The sequence below is a fragment of the Mastigoproctus giganteus genome, chromosome 14, assembly GCF_048544385.1.
Source record: "Mastigoproctus giganteus isolate SK-2022 chromosome 14, ASM4854438v1, whole genome shotgun sequence".
Taxonomy (NCBI): domain Eukaryota; kingdom Metazoa; phylum Arthropoda; class Arachnida; order Uropygi; family Thelyphonidae; genus Mastigoproctus; species Mastigoproctus giganteus.
This window is the reverse complement of record NC_143588.1, coordinates 38,605,325-38,617,912: the sequence shown is the minus strand read 5'-3', so window position 1 is coordinate 38,617,912 and position 12,588 is coordinate 38,605,325. Positions and strand designations below refer to the sequence as shown.

At 36.7% G+C, this 12,588-nt stretch overlaps 1 protein-coding gene across 2 annotated transcripts in view; it reads right to left on the bottom strand.

The window, feature by feature from the left end:
• LOC150075071 (V-type proton ATPase 116 kDa subunit a 1-like) overlaps positions 1 to 12,588 on the bottom strand; it is a 431,757-nt gene that overhangs the window by 233,181 nt on the left and 185,988 nt on the right. For both annotated transcript variants that reach the window (XM_090389279.1, XM_090389280.1), the window contains exon 12: positions 5,808 to 5,941. In XM_090389279.1, coding sequence (XP_090245405.1) covers positions 5,808 to 5,941 — 134 coding nt within the window. The remainder of the gene's footprint in view (positions 1 to 5,807; positions 5,942 to 12,588) is intronic.

The window sequence follows — 12,588 nt, the reverse complement described above, 5'->3', positions numbered from 1 at the left end:
ATATATATTCAAAGAAAGTGCATCACCCCTTAAAATTGTAATTGTCATCCGAATATCCTAAGTATATATGGCAATATTTCTTACAGATTGCATTAGATAAGAGTGACATGCATAGGTGATGACGTAATATTGCATCAGCTGTTACTTTCAGCTATATAAGCACGCTCTGCAAAAGCTGCAGTCATTCCTTGCTTGTGTCAGGATGAAGAGTTACGTGCAGTTCACGCCAAGAAAGAGTACTATTGTTGCTTTACGTGAGGAAGGATGTTCTTCCCGTCATATTGGTTATAGAGTGTCTTGTAATCAGTCGACAGTGAGTAGATTTCATTCCAAACTCAAGAATACTGGTTCTGCTGATAGGAAAAAAGGAACTGGACGCAGCAAATTAGTCTCTTCGCCAAAACTGGAACGCATTTTGAAGTGCTTATGCCTTAAAAAACATAAAGCTTCTTCATCTGAGCTGAAAAGAAAATGGGAAGATCATACAAATTTGTATAGGAATGACAGGAAGTGCAATAACAGTCAGAAGACTGCTCTTCAAAAATGGACTTGTAGCCTGTCGTCCTAACAAGAAGCCCATCCTCACACAAAAATTGAAAAAGGCCCGATTAATTTGATGTAAGGAGCATGTCAAATGGACCCCCAAGCAGTGGAAGTCAGTTGTTTTCTCGGATGATAAGAAATTCAACCTGCATGGCTCTGATGGGAGACAAACGATTCGCCATAGATGTGGTGAAGAATACCATCCAGACTGTATGGTGTCTACAGTGAAATTCCCTACAAATGTAACAAATTCCCCAGTGAATTTGTTACAGGTGAAAAAATGGTTGGAAGAACGGTTCATTACAACAGTCAAATGATATGGGGGTGCATTTCGTATTGCGGAGTAGATCACCTGCAGTTTATCAAAGGTTCCGTAAATGCCAATGGATACCTGGCTATATTGGAAGGCAAATTGCTGCCAAACATTAGAGACCATTTCAACCTGCCTAGTAACTGCATCTTTCAGGACAACTCTGTTCCTTGTCATTGGGCAAAAAGTGTAAGTAGGCACTTCTGTAGTTACTTTAGCTTCATTTCTGCATTGAGGTTCAACAGTAATGTGTTTACATTTGTTACAGGTGAAAAAATGGTTGGAAGAACGGTTCATTACAACTGTTACTGGCCAGGAAACAGCCAGGACCTGAATCCTAGAGAACTGTTGGCATCGTGTGGAATCTGCAGTTGCCAGAAAGAAACAAAGATCCTTCATGAACTTCAGGAAGCCATAACTCGTGTTTGGAACCATTAACTATCAGTTGATTTCTTGAGAAATTGATCTTGTCAATGCCTTGACAGTGTGCTGCTGTCATCAGGGCCAGATGCAGTTCAACTAAATGTTAATTGCACCTGGTGAACTTTTCATTTTGTTTTCCATTTAAAATGATAAACTGAAGCAAATTGAGGGCTTCTGATAACATTTCAGCCATAATTGTCATGTTTACCAAAACTGTTGTATAAAGGTTGCAAATGCTTATTTTGGAATATTTTGAGAGGACCTGTTAAATATTACTTAGCTTTGCCTTAACTATTAATAAATATCTTTTGTTTATATTTCTATTTGTGATGCTAGTCATTAATGTAACATACCAAATGCGAAAAAGTAATGTAACATACAATGCAAAAAAGGGTTAGAAATGTGAAATTCCTAGATGATGCACTTTCCTTGAACACCAGTATATATATATATATATATATATATATATACAGTCAGTCCTCGTATAGCACGATAGTTGTGTTCCTAGAAACCCCTCATGCAATATAAACAACAGGCCCTATGGGAAAAATATGGTTCGGTGCCGACCACCCAAGATTGAACACACATTTGTAACCAAAGCATTACCAAACACAATAAATAATCGTAATAAAATACTTACGTATTTTATTACGACTATTACATAATAAAATATTGCTAATGCTTTTGCTCCTATTAAAAAAATCAAACAAAATACAAGTAAACAAACTTGTTTTTTGTTTGATTTTCTATCCAAACAGATTACAGCCGTTCCATCTCTTCCAATTCTTTGTGTCTTAATCTAATGGATTTTAATTACATTTTGAGTTGTTCCTGCTATGAAAGTTGTTTTTATTTTCTCTGCATTTTTGTAATTCTCGGCGTTGCCTCATTAAGGCCTGGCATGTGTAATATCACATGGTCTTTCATTTCGCTGAAAGCGTTTCACAATTTCATATTTTTTCTCTATCGACAGAGGTGGACTGGCCATAAGCCTTACCAGAGAAACCCCGGAGGCCGGTGTGATTTTGGCCATAAACCATAGTATGAGGCCACTATAAATTTTCCCAGGTAAGAATTTTTGACCCAGTCTGCCTCTGTTTGTCGATATTGCTTTTCTTTTTCTCTCTGAATCTGTAGTGTCTTCACCAGGACACTTCCTTTTCACACCTTTTAAGTATTTTACTCATTTTTAGGGAACAAAGCACAATTACAAAATGAGGAGGCACGCTTGATACACATAAACAAAGCTGTGCACTTGTAGCAACTAAGTTCCCCTATTTATAAATCATGTATGATCGAATTCGTGTAGTGTAAACACATGTTATACGAGGACTGACTGTATATATACATTTTCTTTTCTTTTTTTTTTTTCAATATCAAGTTTTATCTCCAACTGAGTTTACTTTATATGAATTTCGTATCTCCTATCATGTTATATGTATTAAGTTGTAGCGTTACGTTTGTAAAATATAAGTCGTTATTTGTATTGAGTTAAAAAAATTACGTTCGTAAAATCTAAGTAATTATAATAGAAAGTGCAACATTAGAAGAGGTATGAGACAGGGACGTTGTTATCTACAACTTTAACAGGCATGTAAGAGAAACAGTTAAAGATACAGAAGCAGAGAAATAAGAACAAGAATAGCAATGGATAAAAAGGGTTTAAGAAGTGATGAAGAATATTATGTGGAAGATTAGGAATCTGTTTTAGGAAAAAATTGGTAGAATGTCTAATATGGAGTATAGTACTCTATGGAGCAGAGATATGAACATTGGAAATGGAAGAGTTTAGAAAACTGGAAAGTTTTGAGAAGTATGGAGGAATATGGAAAAGGTAAGGTGGGTACTGAGAAATTAGGATGTTTTGAGAATGGTGTGTGATAAGAAATATTTGAATGACATAATCAGAAGGTGAGAGAGAAATCACATTTGATATGCCTTGTGAGGTGAGGGATTGATGAAGGATGTGAAGGGAAAAAGTTGAAGTGGAGAGAACCCAGAAGGGGAGATTGTAGATATAGGGACATGAAGCGATGAGCTGATAATAGTATATTTATCTGACAGAGGTGTATAAAGCCTTGAATGCTTTGAGCATGCTCAATGCCAATGGGATTCTTCCTCTTGCTCAGAATAATCACCTGAGAGGGCATAAATTCAAATTGAGGAAAGACAGATGTAGGATAGATGTGAGGAAATTTGCCTTTAGCCAGTGGGTAGTTGGTTGGTGGAACAGACTTCCATCCCTTGTTGTGGAAGTTGATAGTCTAAATAAATTTAAGGCTCAGCTGGAAAGGTATTTCAAACGAACGGAGGGGTGAAATGGAAGTGGTGTGTTTTTTTTTTTTTTGGCTGATGCTGCATAAGCTTGCTTTCTTGCATCATATGCCTCTACTAATGCCAATAGGGAGATATGAATGTACACATGACCCTGCCTCTGACAGAACACCAATAACAATAATAAAATATACTTTCTCCCCATGTACCCTTTTTCAGATTCTACTGAAGGGACCATTCCCTTAAATTTTTACTATTCTTTGTCTAAAGTCATATTAGTGCTGGTAATGCCATTTAACTTTTCGACAAGTAGGATTCCATCTTTAATAGCTGTTATCAAACCTTGAAGGTCCTCAGTTTTTGTTCATATCAAGTCATTTTTATATCACTTATTTTTGGACTATAATGATATATCAACAAACTCAGTTACAACGTCATTGGGAGGACAGATATTCTTGATCTTATAACCAAGTGATATTATAATCATTTAATCCCAACATTTATTTATAGGTTATTTTTAGTTAAGAAGAGAAGTTGCAATGTAGCAGCTACATAGTTAACTGACGAAACCTGTAATGATGTTTGCATCTAATTAGCAGAACACGACCCTGAGAAGTGGATTCATAAAATTTTTAATTAATGACCAAATATACTGATTTCTCAACAGTTTCAGCATAAACGAAAAATCTCAAGAGTAAAGGAACCACTCGGAAAGTTGCTAAAATAAATTGGTATTAATGATCAGGTAACAAGGTACTATATGATGACTTCACGAAATCAGCAATAGGTAGAAAGTCCATGCCAACATATTTTATAATGAATATCCTAGCATAAATCACGTGAAAAAAAAGTTACAGTATCTGAGACAGACAGCACAGTAAATTGATATTCAAAATACAATGAATGAATGTCTTACACATTATAAACTGCCAGTCAGTTTACTGGAAGGTTTGACATTATAGAATTTTTCTTTGGTTATAACATCATTTCAAATTTGCATACTTCTATATGCAAATTTGAAATGATGTTATAACCAAGGAAAAATTGGCACAACTGACAAAGCAATTTTTTAACTGTATCATTATTTCTGAGATAGCTATAAATGAGTGATTGTCACTATTTTTGTTTTTTTGTTTCTAGTATGCTCTTCCCATGCAGCCATACGGATATATATTTACTGATATGTTTATAATTAAAAATGGCTTGTGCAAAATTATAGAAGATTTTTACTTTTATTATTAGATTTAGTTTAATCCAAATTTTTCAAAAATACCTGTGGATGTAGTTATAATTTCTACCTTGTTATTTAAATCTCCAATGATACTGTCCTTTCTTTATCAAATTTATGCTGTTCTTTCTAAGATACTAAAGAATGATGTTTCTTCTTTTCTGAAGTCTTCAATAAGATCATATATATACAGACAAATTTCATCAACCAACTTTCATCTTAAAACATTGCTCACAACTCAGATGGACGATTATGCTTCCCAAGGGAATAAAAATTTCTTCCAAACTAGTTCTGAAAGCCTCACCTTCCTTGCACTGCCACTTAGTTCCGAAATAAATAATTTATAACTATCGCTTATTTGCAGCCCCCCCTGGTATTCATATCTTGGTTTCTGTGGTAGCTGCTACTCTGATATCATAATGATATAGTTCTATGAATTTCCCTTCACCATTTAGTCTACTAACACTGATGATATTTATCTTCTTTGGATGTCACAATAACATATTTAGCACTGTGTATCTGGTTCACAGCCACAGCAAGATCCTAGTTGACCGTGGCAATATCTCAGATGTTTTAGTAAATTGAAAATAATATTCAAAGAAAATAAATTAATCCTTGTGAAATGTGCATGTTCAACAAGAATAAATAATTAGGGGAATTAACTACCTAAAACATTTTATAAAAACTAGATAAGTATACAGAGGACACAAATGAATCACAGAAAACAAGGAGATCCCACAGCCAAAACAAAACAGTGTTTACTGAACTGATTTACCTAAGATCGTGGGATTAGTATACTTTACCATTCTCTGCATTAAACAAGAGGAAAGCGGCAGTCATGGTGGCTTTGAGTCCATTTCAATAAAAGTGGTAAGTCTGTGTGTCAAAAACATAACATATATGCCTATTTGACAGAGATAACACAAGTTGGCAAGTATGTAATGAAAGAAGCTCAAGGGCATTAGCAATTACCATCAAAATGGAATGGAAAAGTAAAGAAAAGCACATCTAAAACATTACAGAACTCACTCTACTGCTGTCCACGAAGATCCAAACACATTCAGTGATTTTGAGTAACAGTCGTTGTATACAAGACCAGTGTATATAGAAAACAACCCCATGAGAAGAATTATATATCGTCCATTGAAGAAGGTGCTCCATATCTAAGAAAATAATGTAGAAAACTTCCATGATTTAAACACTTAGTAATGACAATTATTCTTTAATAATTCAAAAATATCTGCTCAGATATCTTAAGTTCTTCATAGTTTCCTGTACGTATATAGAAAACCATGAAGGGAAACAGTCATCTGAAAATGACTTAACCTTTAAGTAGTTTTATGTTTTATGGGGATCCAAGATAGCCCCAAGAATTTTAAAGTGCTTACACAGAACTCATTGTTCAATATTTATTCCTTTTTTTTAAACTCTAAATTTAAAATATTATACATATATCGATGGCAGTTTATACATATACAGTGGATTCCAGTTATTTGGGTCACATTGGGACTAGTGCACTTTGGCCCGATTAAGCGGCTGCCTCATTTATGCAAAGTTTCACGTAAATAGTTAAAAATACAGTGGACCCTCGCTTTTTGGTTCACTTTATTGGTTCACTGCGTGATCAAATCACATTACGATGGACTCTCCATAATAAAATACCATTCACTTTATGATACGTAGTAAGCACCAGTCATTGTGAATTGAATTTTAATTCTATTAAACAGTGATTCTAATAAGCGAAAATAGGAGGAATAATATCCACAGGCTATAAGAGTAAAGATATATTAAGCACAAATTTACACTTTATTACCTTACAATTAAAAAATTAAATGATACGTGAAAATTAGAAGAATATTTTCCACAGGTTAGCAAAATAAAAATAAATTTACACTTACATACATAGCTTAATTAATGCTGTAATATGTATAAACTAACTAATTGATATTTCTGTTCACTGAGATTTTTTGGATTGCAAAATTTAAAAAAAAAAAAAAAAAAAGATAAGCAATCAATAACAAAGAACATGCATGCACAAATTGCAACATGATACAAAGTAACAAGTATATGAAGCTAAAAAAATGGGAATGAAGAGAAGATTCTGAAATTTTATTTGTTTATATGATTGAAGATTTCTGTGAAGGGGAAACACATTTCACCATACTAACATAAAAACTCACAGAATTCCAGCTATCGCTATTATTCCAGCTATGCAATAAGATTGAGTTTACTAACCACTTATAATAGATTGCACTAACAGAAAAGCCCAATAAACTGGAAACTGCAAATTGTTTTTGTTCAATGGTTGTTACCTCCAGAAATGTGCTTTAGAAAAAGATCACAAAGGCATTCAAAATTTATTCTTAGAACACATGATAAGGATGAAAGTGGAGTGCATTTTAATTATTTGAATAGGTTTCTTTGAAATTTGATTCTATAAAGCAGCTGATTCTACTAACCAGCTCCGACTGGACCATGTGGTCCAGTCGGAGACAATCAGGGGATAATCTCGAATGCTGCAGTCAACTGTCCCAATTAAACAGCATGCTGTCCCAATTAAGCGATGAAAACACTGGCTATTTTCTCGATTAGGTTCATTTCTTTTAAGATTTGTCCCAAATAAAAGGCTGCACCAATTAACTAGTGGCCTAAATAAAAATAATCGGAATCCACTGTGTGTATATATATATATATAAAGTGAGAGAAAAAAGGGGGGTGATAGAAGTGACAGAAGGTAACAAAAAAAATGTGTGCGTGCGTGTAAGCGCATGTGTGTGCACGTGCGTGTATGTAATAAGAGATAAATAACTTTAAAATTGATAGAATAATTACAACATTGACAACATACGGATGTTGCCACAACTTACAAAACCAGCCTCTCAGTTTTCTAGTCTTTTTCCATATTTTTCTGTCATCTTTTTTCAATTTTTCTATTTCCTTGCTTCCACTTTCTTGTTATTCTACGCATTATATATATATATATATATATATATATTTGGTACTTGAGGCTGTTACAGACATTCTCTCATTATCATTATCAGCCATATGGTGCAAGGAAGCCTGAGGCTTTTGCTGCACCAGGCAAAACAAATTTCTGAGTTTCCCCTGAGAGAGAGAGAGAGAGAGAGGGGGGAAGCGGAATCACCAAGAAAGAGAAGAATGATGTTATCCAGCTCAGGACCCTGGTTGTGCCAAGCCCATACTCACCAGATGTGAGCCCCTGCTCTCAGTTATGTCAGGCTGAGTTTGCTATCTGGGAGTCTAAAACTGTGGTGGACCTGATATTCAGGTGACACACAATTTAAGTAGACTGAATTTCGGCAAAATCCGCTTGTTCTGTGACAACCAAATCCTCTGCTTATACCTTAAGGATGTGGGACAGTTAGCAACCCAGGGTATAACCCCCATGTGCAAGTCCTGAAATACAGCTACTAGTATACTGGAGGCGGCCACCCAGGTCAAGGTGTGGAAACAACACCATCACTTTGCTCATCAGAGGCTTGAATTGGTGGAAGCCATGTTTAATATCCAGAGCAGAGCTCTGGCAAACCCCCCCCAATCTATTCCATCACACAGTATGATTGATAATTTTAATATTTTATATTGATAATGTCAGTAATTTGGAACCTCTACTTTCCGACCTTGTCTGGCTTAAAATCTCTGTCCATTCTGCCAAACTCGTCTGTTGCTTCTAACATTCTTCCAACTCCACTAATCACTTGGAACTCAAAATGGGATGATCAGCAAGATTTCTTTTCTTTATCCTTGATCAGATTATTGTTTCACATCTTCTAATGTCAACGTAGCTCAAATTATTCTCACAGAGATGAAATCCTTTATTCCACTCCACCTTAAAATCTCGTCCTTTATTTAAACCTTGTTTTCCAAAAAAAATGCTAAGGCTGTTCAAGATAAGAATGTTGCATATTGCAAGTCGTTTAAAATTTTCATCTTCATTTTTTGCCTATACCAGACCTCGCAACAATTTCAAAGCAGCTATTAATCAGTCAAAACCAGATTTCGAACAAACTAAGAATAGAAAACTTGCTTCTTGTCCAAATGATAGTTGAGCATTCTAGTCTCTTGCCATAGCTATTGGCCAACAACTTTTGGCAATCTCTATTCCCACCTCTGTCAAAACCAGATGGTTCTATTGCCAATCTAGTGGTTTTCCATCAAAAGGATATTAGAAGGATTGTGAACAACCTCGATGCATGCTCTAGTCCAATTGTTCTCAAAACTTGTGCTCCTAAGCTTCTCCTGTTCTGTGTCACCTTTTTTTCACTTTCTTATTCCAAAGATGTTTTCCCTTCTGTTTGGAATTTGCTCACATCCAGCCAGTTCCTAAAAAAGTGTGACAAATCCCTCCCATTCAATTGTTGATCCATTGTGCTTACTTATACTCTTTCTAAAGTAATGGAGAAATCAATTAACTGCCAACTCTTAAACTGTCTAGAAACCTTCCATCTGTTCAATGATCACCAGTATGAATTCTGTCACTGACAATACATTGGAGATATTCTGGCTTATGTTACCCATATAATTCAATGGATATTTTGGTGAAACTCAAGCAGTTGCTCTTGACATTTTGAAATCTTTTGATTATGTATAAATCCTATCCATAGTTTTGTTGATGCTAGCACATTGCAATCAACCTAGCAGTTTTAGAAACCTTGGCCCGCACAAACAGCTTCAACTTCATGTTTGGCATAAAGGTCTCTTAAATAAGCTTCCATTTATTGTTTACCAACTTTTTTTTTGCAATTGCCTTTCCAGTTTTCAATCTGACCACTCACTGCATGTGATGATAGACTGCTCCACTAATGCAGGCATTTCCCCAAGGTTCAGTTCTTTCTCTCACTCTTTTTCTATTGTATATTAATGTTCCTCTCCCATTGGATGGAAATCCTATCCATAGTTTTGCTGATGACAGTATTCCACATTCCAGTTTTTCCAGTTTGAGAAACCTTGCCATGCATAAACAGCTTCAACTTCTTGAATATCCACTACCAATTCCCTAAATGCCAATCTCCGGGTAATTCTACAATAGTGCAAAGATAACTTAGTTGATTTCAATAATTCTAAAACTAGGTTGCATCTCATATCTTTCTTCTGCTCTTATGATTCTCTTTGACAACACTCAGATTTCTAGACAAGATCACATATCTCTATTAGGAATTACCCTGAATTAAATCTGTGTTGGCATAAGCATATCACAAATATTACTTCCTCTGCATCTAAAAACTGGATTTTCTCTTTTGCCTTTGGCATTAGTTTTTTTTCCAAACAGCTGCTCACTCTGTGCAAATCCACCATATCATGGAATATTGTTCCACATCTGAGGAGCTACCCCTAAAACCTCTCTCTTCTCTCAGGCTTCTAGATTCCATTCAAAGGAGGGCAGTAAGTTAATTAATGACCGATCTCTAACAAAATCTCTCCACGCTCTGTCTCACAGATGTTCTGTTTCTGCTGCATGCCTTTTCTATAGATGCTTCCATGGGCACTGTTCTTCTGAATTGGCTTCTATAATTTCCGCTCTCTCTCTCTCTCTCTCTCACTCTCTCTCGCATCCAAACCAATCCAAACATATGACGTAACTAGTCGGCTTCCCTTTCCTGTCAAACTTAAAACTCACAGAACCAACTTTTCTTCTTCCTCAACCTCTGTTTTCTGGAACAACCTCCCTTCATACATGTTTGTTGAAAATTACAACCTACAGAAAGTCAAGTGTAATGTCAACAAGTATCTTTCATCTTCTCAACCTTCAACCCATGCATGGTACTAAGTACTATAGGTTCTAATACCTCTCGTGCCTGGGGTTGGGGGGGCTTCATAAAATATATATAGTATACAATTCGTTGCAGATTCCATATTCCTGTATTGTATAATTTAAAAATTGCATATGGATTTCAACAACTGCCAAGATTCAGTTGGATTATCAATGATAAGACAAATAAAAAATAACAGGCATGACAAAGTAATAATAAAAGTTTAAATATGTGAATTTTCATCTTCAGCTGAAAATGAATGTCATAAAATATAGTCTTAAAATTTTCTAAAGTCAACATTTTTTTTTGCAACAACCTAAATCCTTAACTGTTCTTTGCAAATTATACACACAATTAGTCTTACCATTACTTTATTATCATTTTTTATAATACATATACTCAGTGCCTTCATGAGATATTTTTGTGCCCTAGGCAAATCAAGCATTTGCCTAGGACATGTGGATTACCCATAAATTTAAACGTCTGCACAATGAAGCATCCCTACCCGAATTGCACCCTAGGCATTTGCCTGGATGCCTACCATACCCCGACAGCACTGCCTATACTACACATACATAGACTAATGAGACAGCGAGTCGTTATGCAAATTGAAGCAACTGCAGGTGAACTACCGCATGTGCGCAGGTCAGGACACAATATAAAAGACACCTGATACTGGGCTCCATTAATCAGTGTTACTCTTGTTCTTCGGATGGGAAAGGCAGCGGACTTAAACGAGTTTGACAAAGGCCAAATTTAAATGGCCAGACAACTGGGTCAGAGCATATCTGAAATGGCATGGCTCGTGGGGTGCTCACAGTCAGCCGTGGTTAGTACCTACAGAAAGTGGTCCAAGGAGAGGAAAACCCACGAACCACCGGTGAGGTGTTGGACGACCACAACTCATCAATGCTGGAGGTGAGCGAAGGCTCTCCCGGATGGTACATGGCAACAGAACGGAGACTGTGGTGCACCTCACTGGAAATTGGAATGCTGGTGATGGGAGTAATGTGTCACAATACACTACATCGAACTCTGCTGAAAATGGGGCTGCATGGCCGCAGGCTGCTCCAAGTGCCAATGCTAACTATGGTTCACCGGTGACAGCACCTACAATGGGCACGCGAGCATCGAAACTGGACCTTGAGTGATTGGAAGAAGGTCTTCTGGTCCGATGAATCATATTTCCTGTTACACCATGTGCATGGCCAGGTATGTGTGCTTCCTTTACCTGGGGAAATGATGGCGTCTGGATACACTGTGGGACAAAAACAAGCTAGTGGAGGTGGTGTCATGCATTGAGCGATGTTCTGCTAGGATACCTTGGGTACAGTCATTTATGTGCCGGGCACTCTGACATCTACCACCTACCTAAACATCATTGATGACCAGGTAAGCCCTTTCATGGTAACGGTCTTCCCCTCTTTCAGCAGTATAACGCTAGGCGCCTCCGTAGCCAGGTGGGAAGGAGCAGCAGTGCGTAGCACACGCTTCTTGATTAGACCGGGGTTCGAGCCCGTCACCACCAAATACAGAGGATGCGGAAAGGTCAGGGAATGACCACCGCATATCCCCGAGCAATATGGCCTTAGTTGCTAATGCTCCTAAAAACCAAACAATATGAACAGCAGTATAACGCACCATGACACACCGCCCGGATTATACGAAACTAGTTTGCAGAACATGAGGAACACTTACAGGTATTGCCGTGGCTTTCAAATTCTCCAGACATCAATCCCATTCAGCATATGTGGTTTGTGTTAGAACAGAAACTCCAATCTGCAGCATCTCAACCACAGACCTTAGAGGAGTTAAAAGATCTCCTAGTTACATGTTTGTATCAGATACCACAAGACACATTTAGAAATATTGTAGCATCTAGGCCTCACTGGGTACGAGCTGTTTTGGCTCCACAGGGAGGACCAACATCATATTAGGTAGGTGGTCATAATGTTTTGGCTCATCAGTGTATATTATGTTTAATAGCATTAGTAGATGCATACGATGCAAGACAGCAAGCTAATGCAATATCAGCAAAA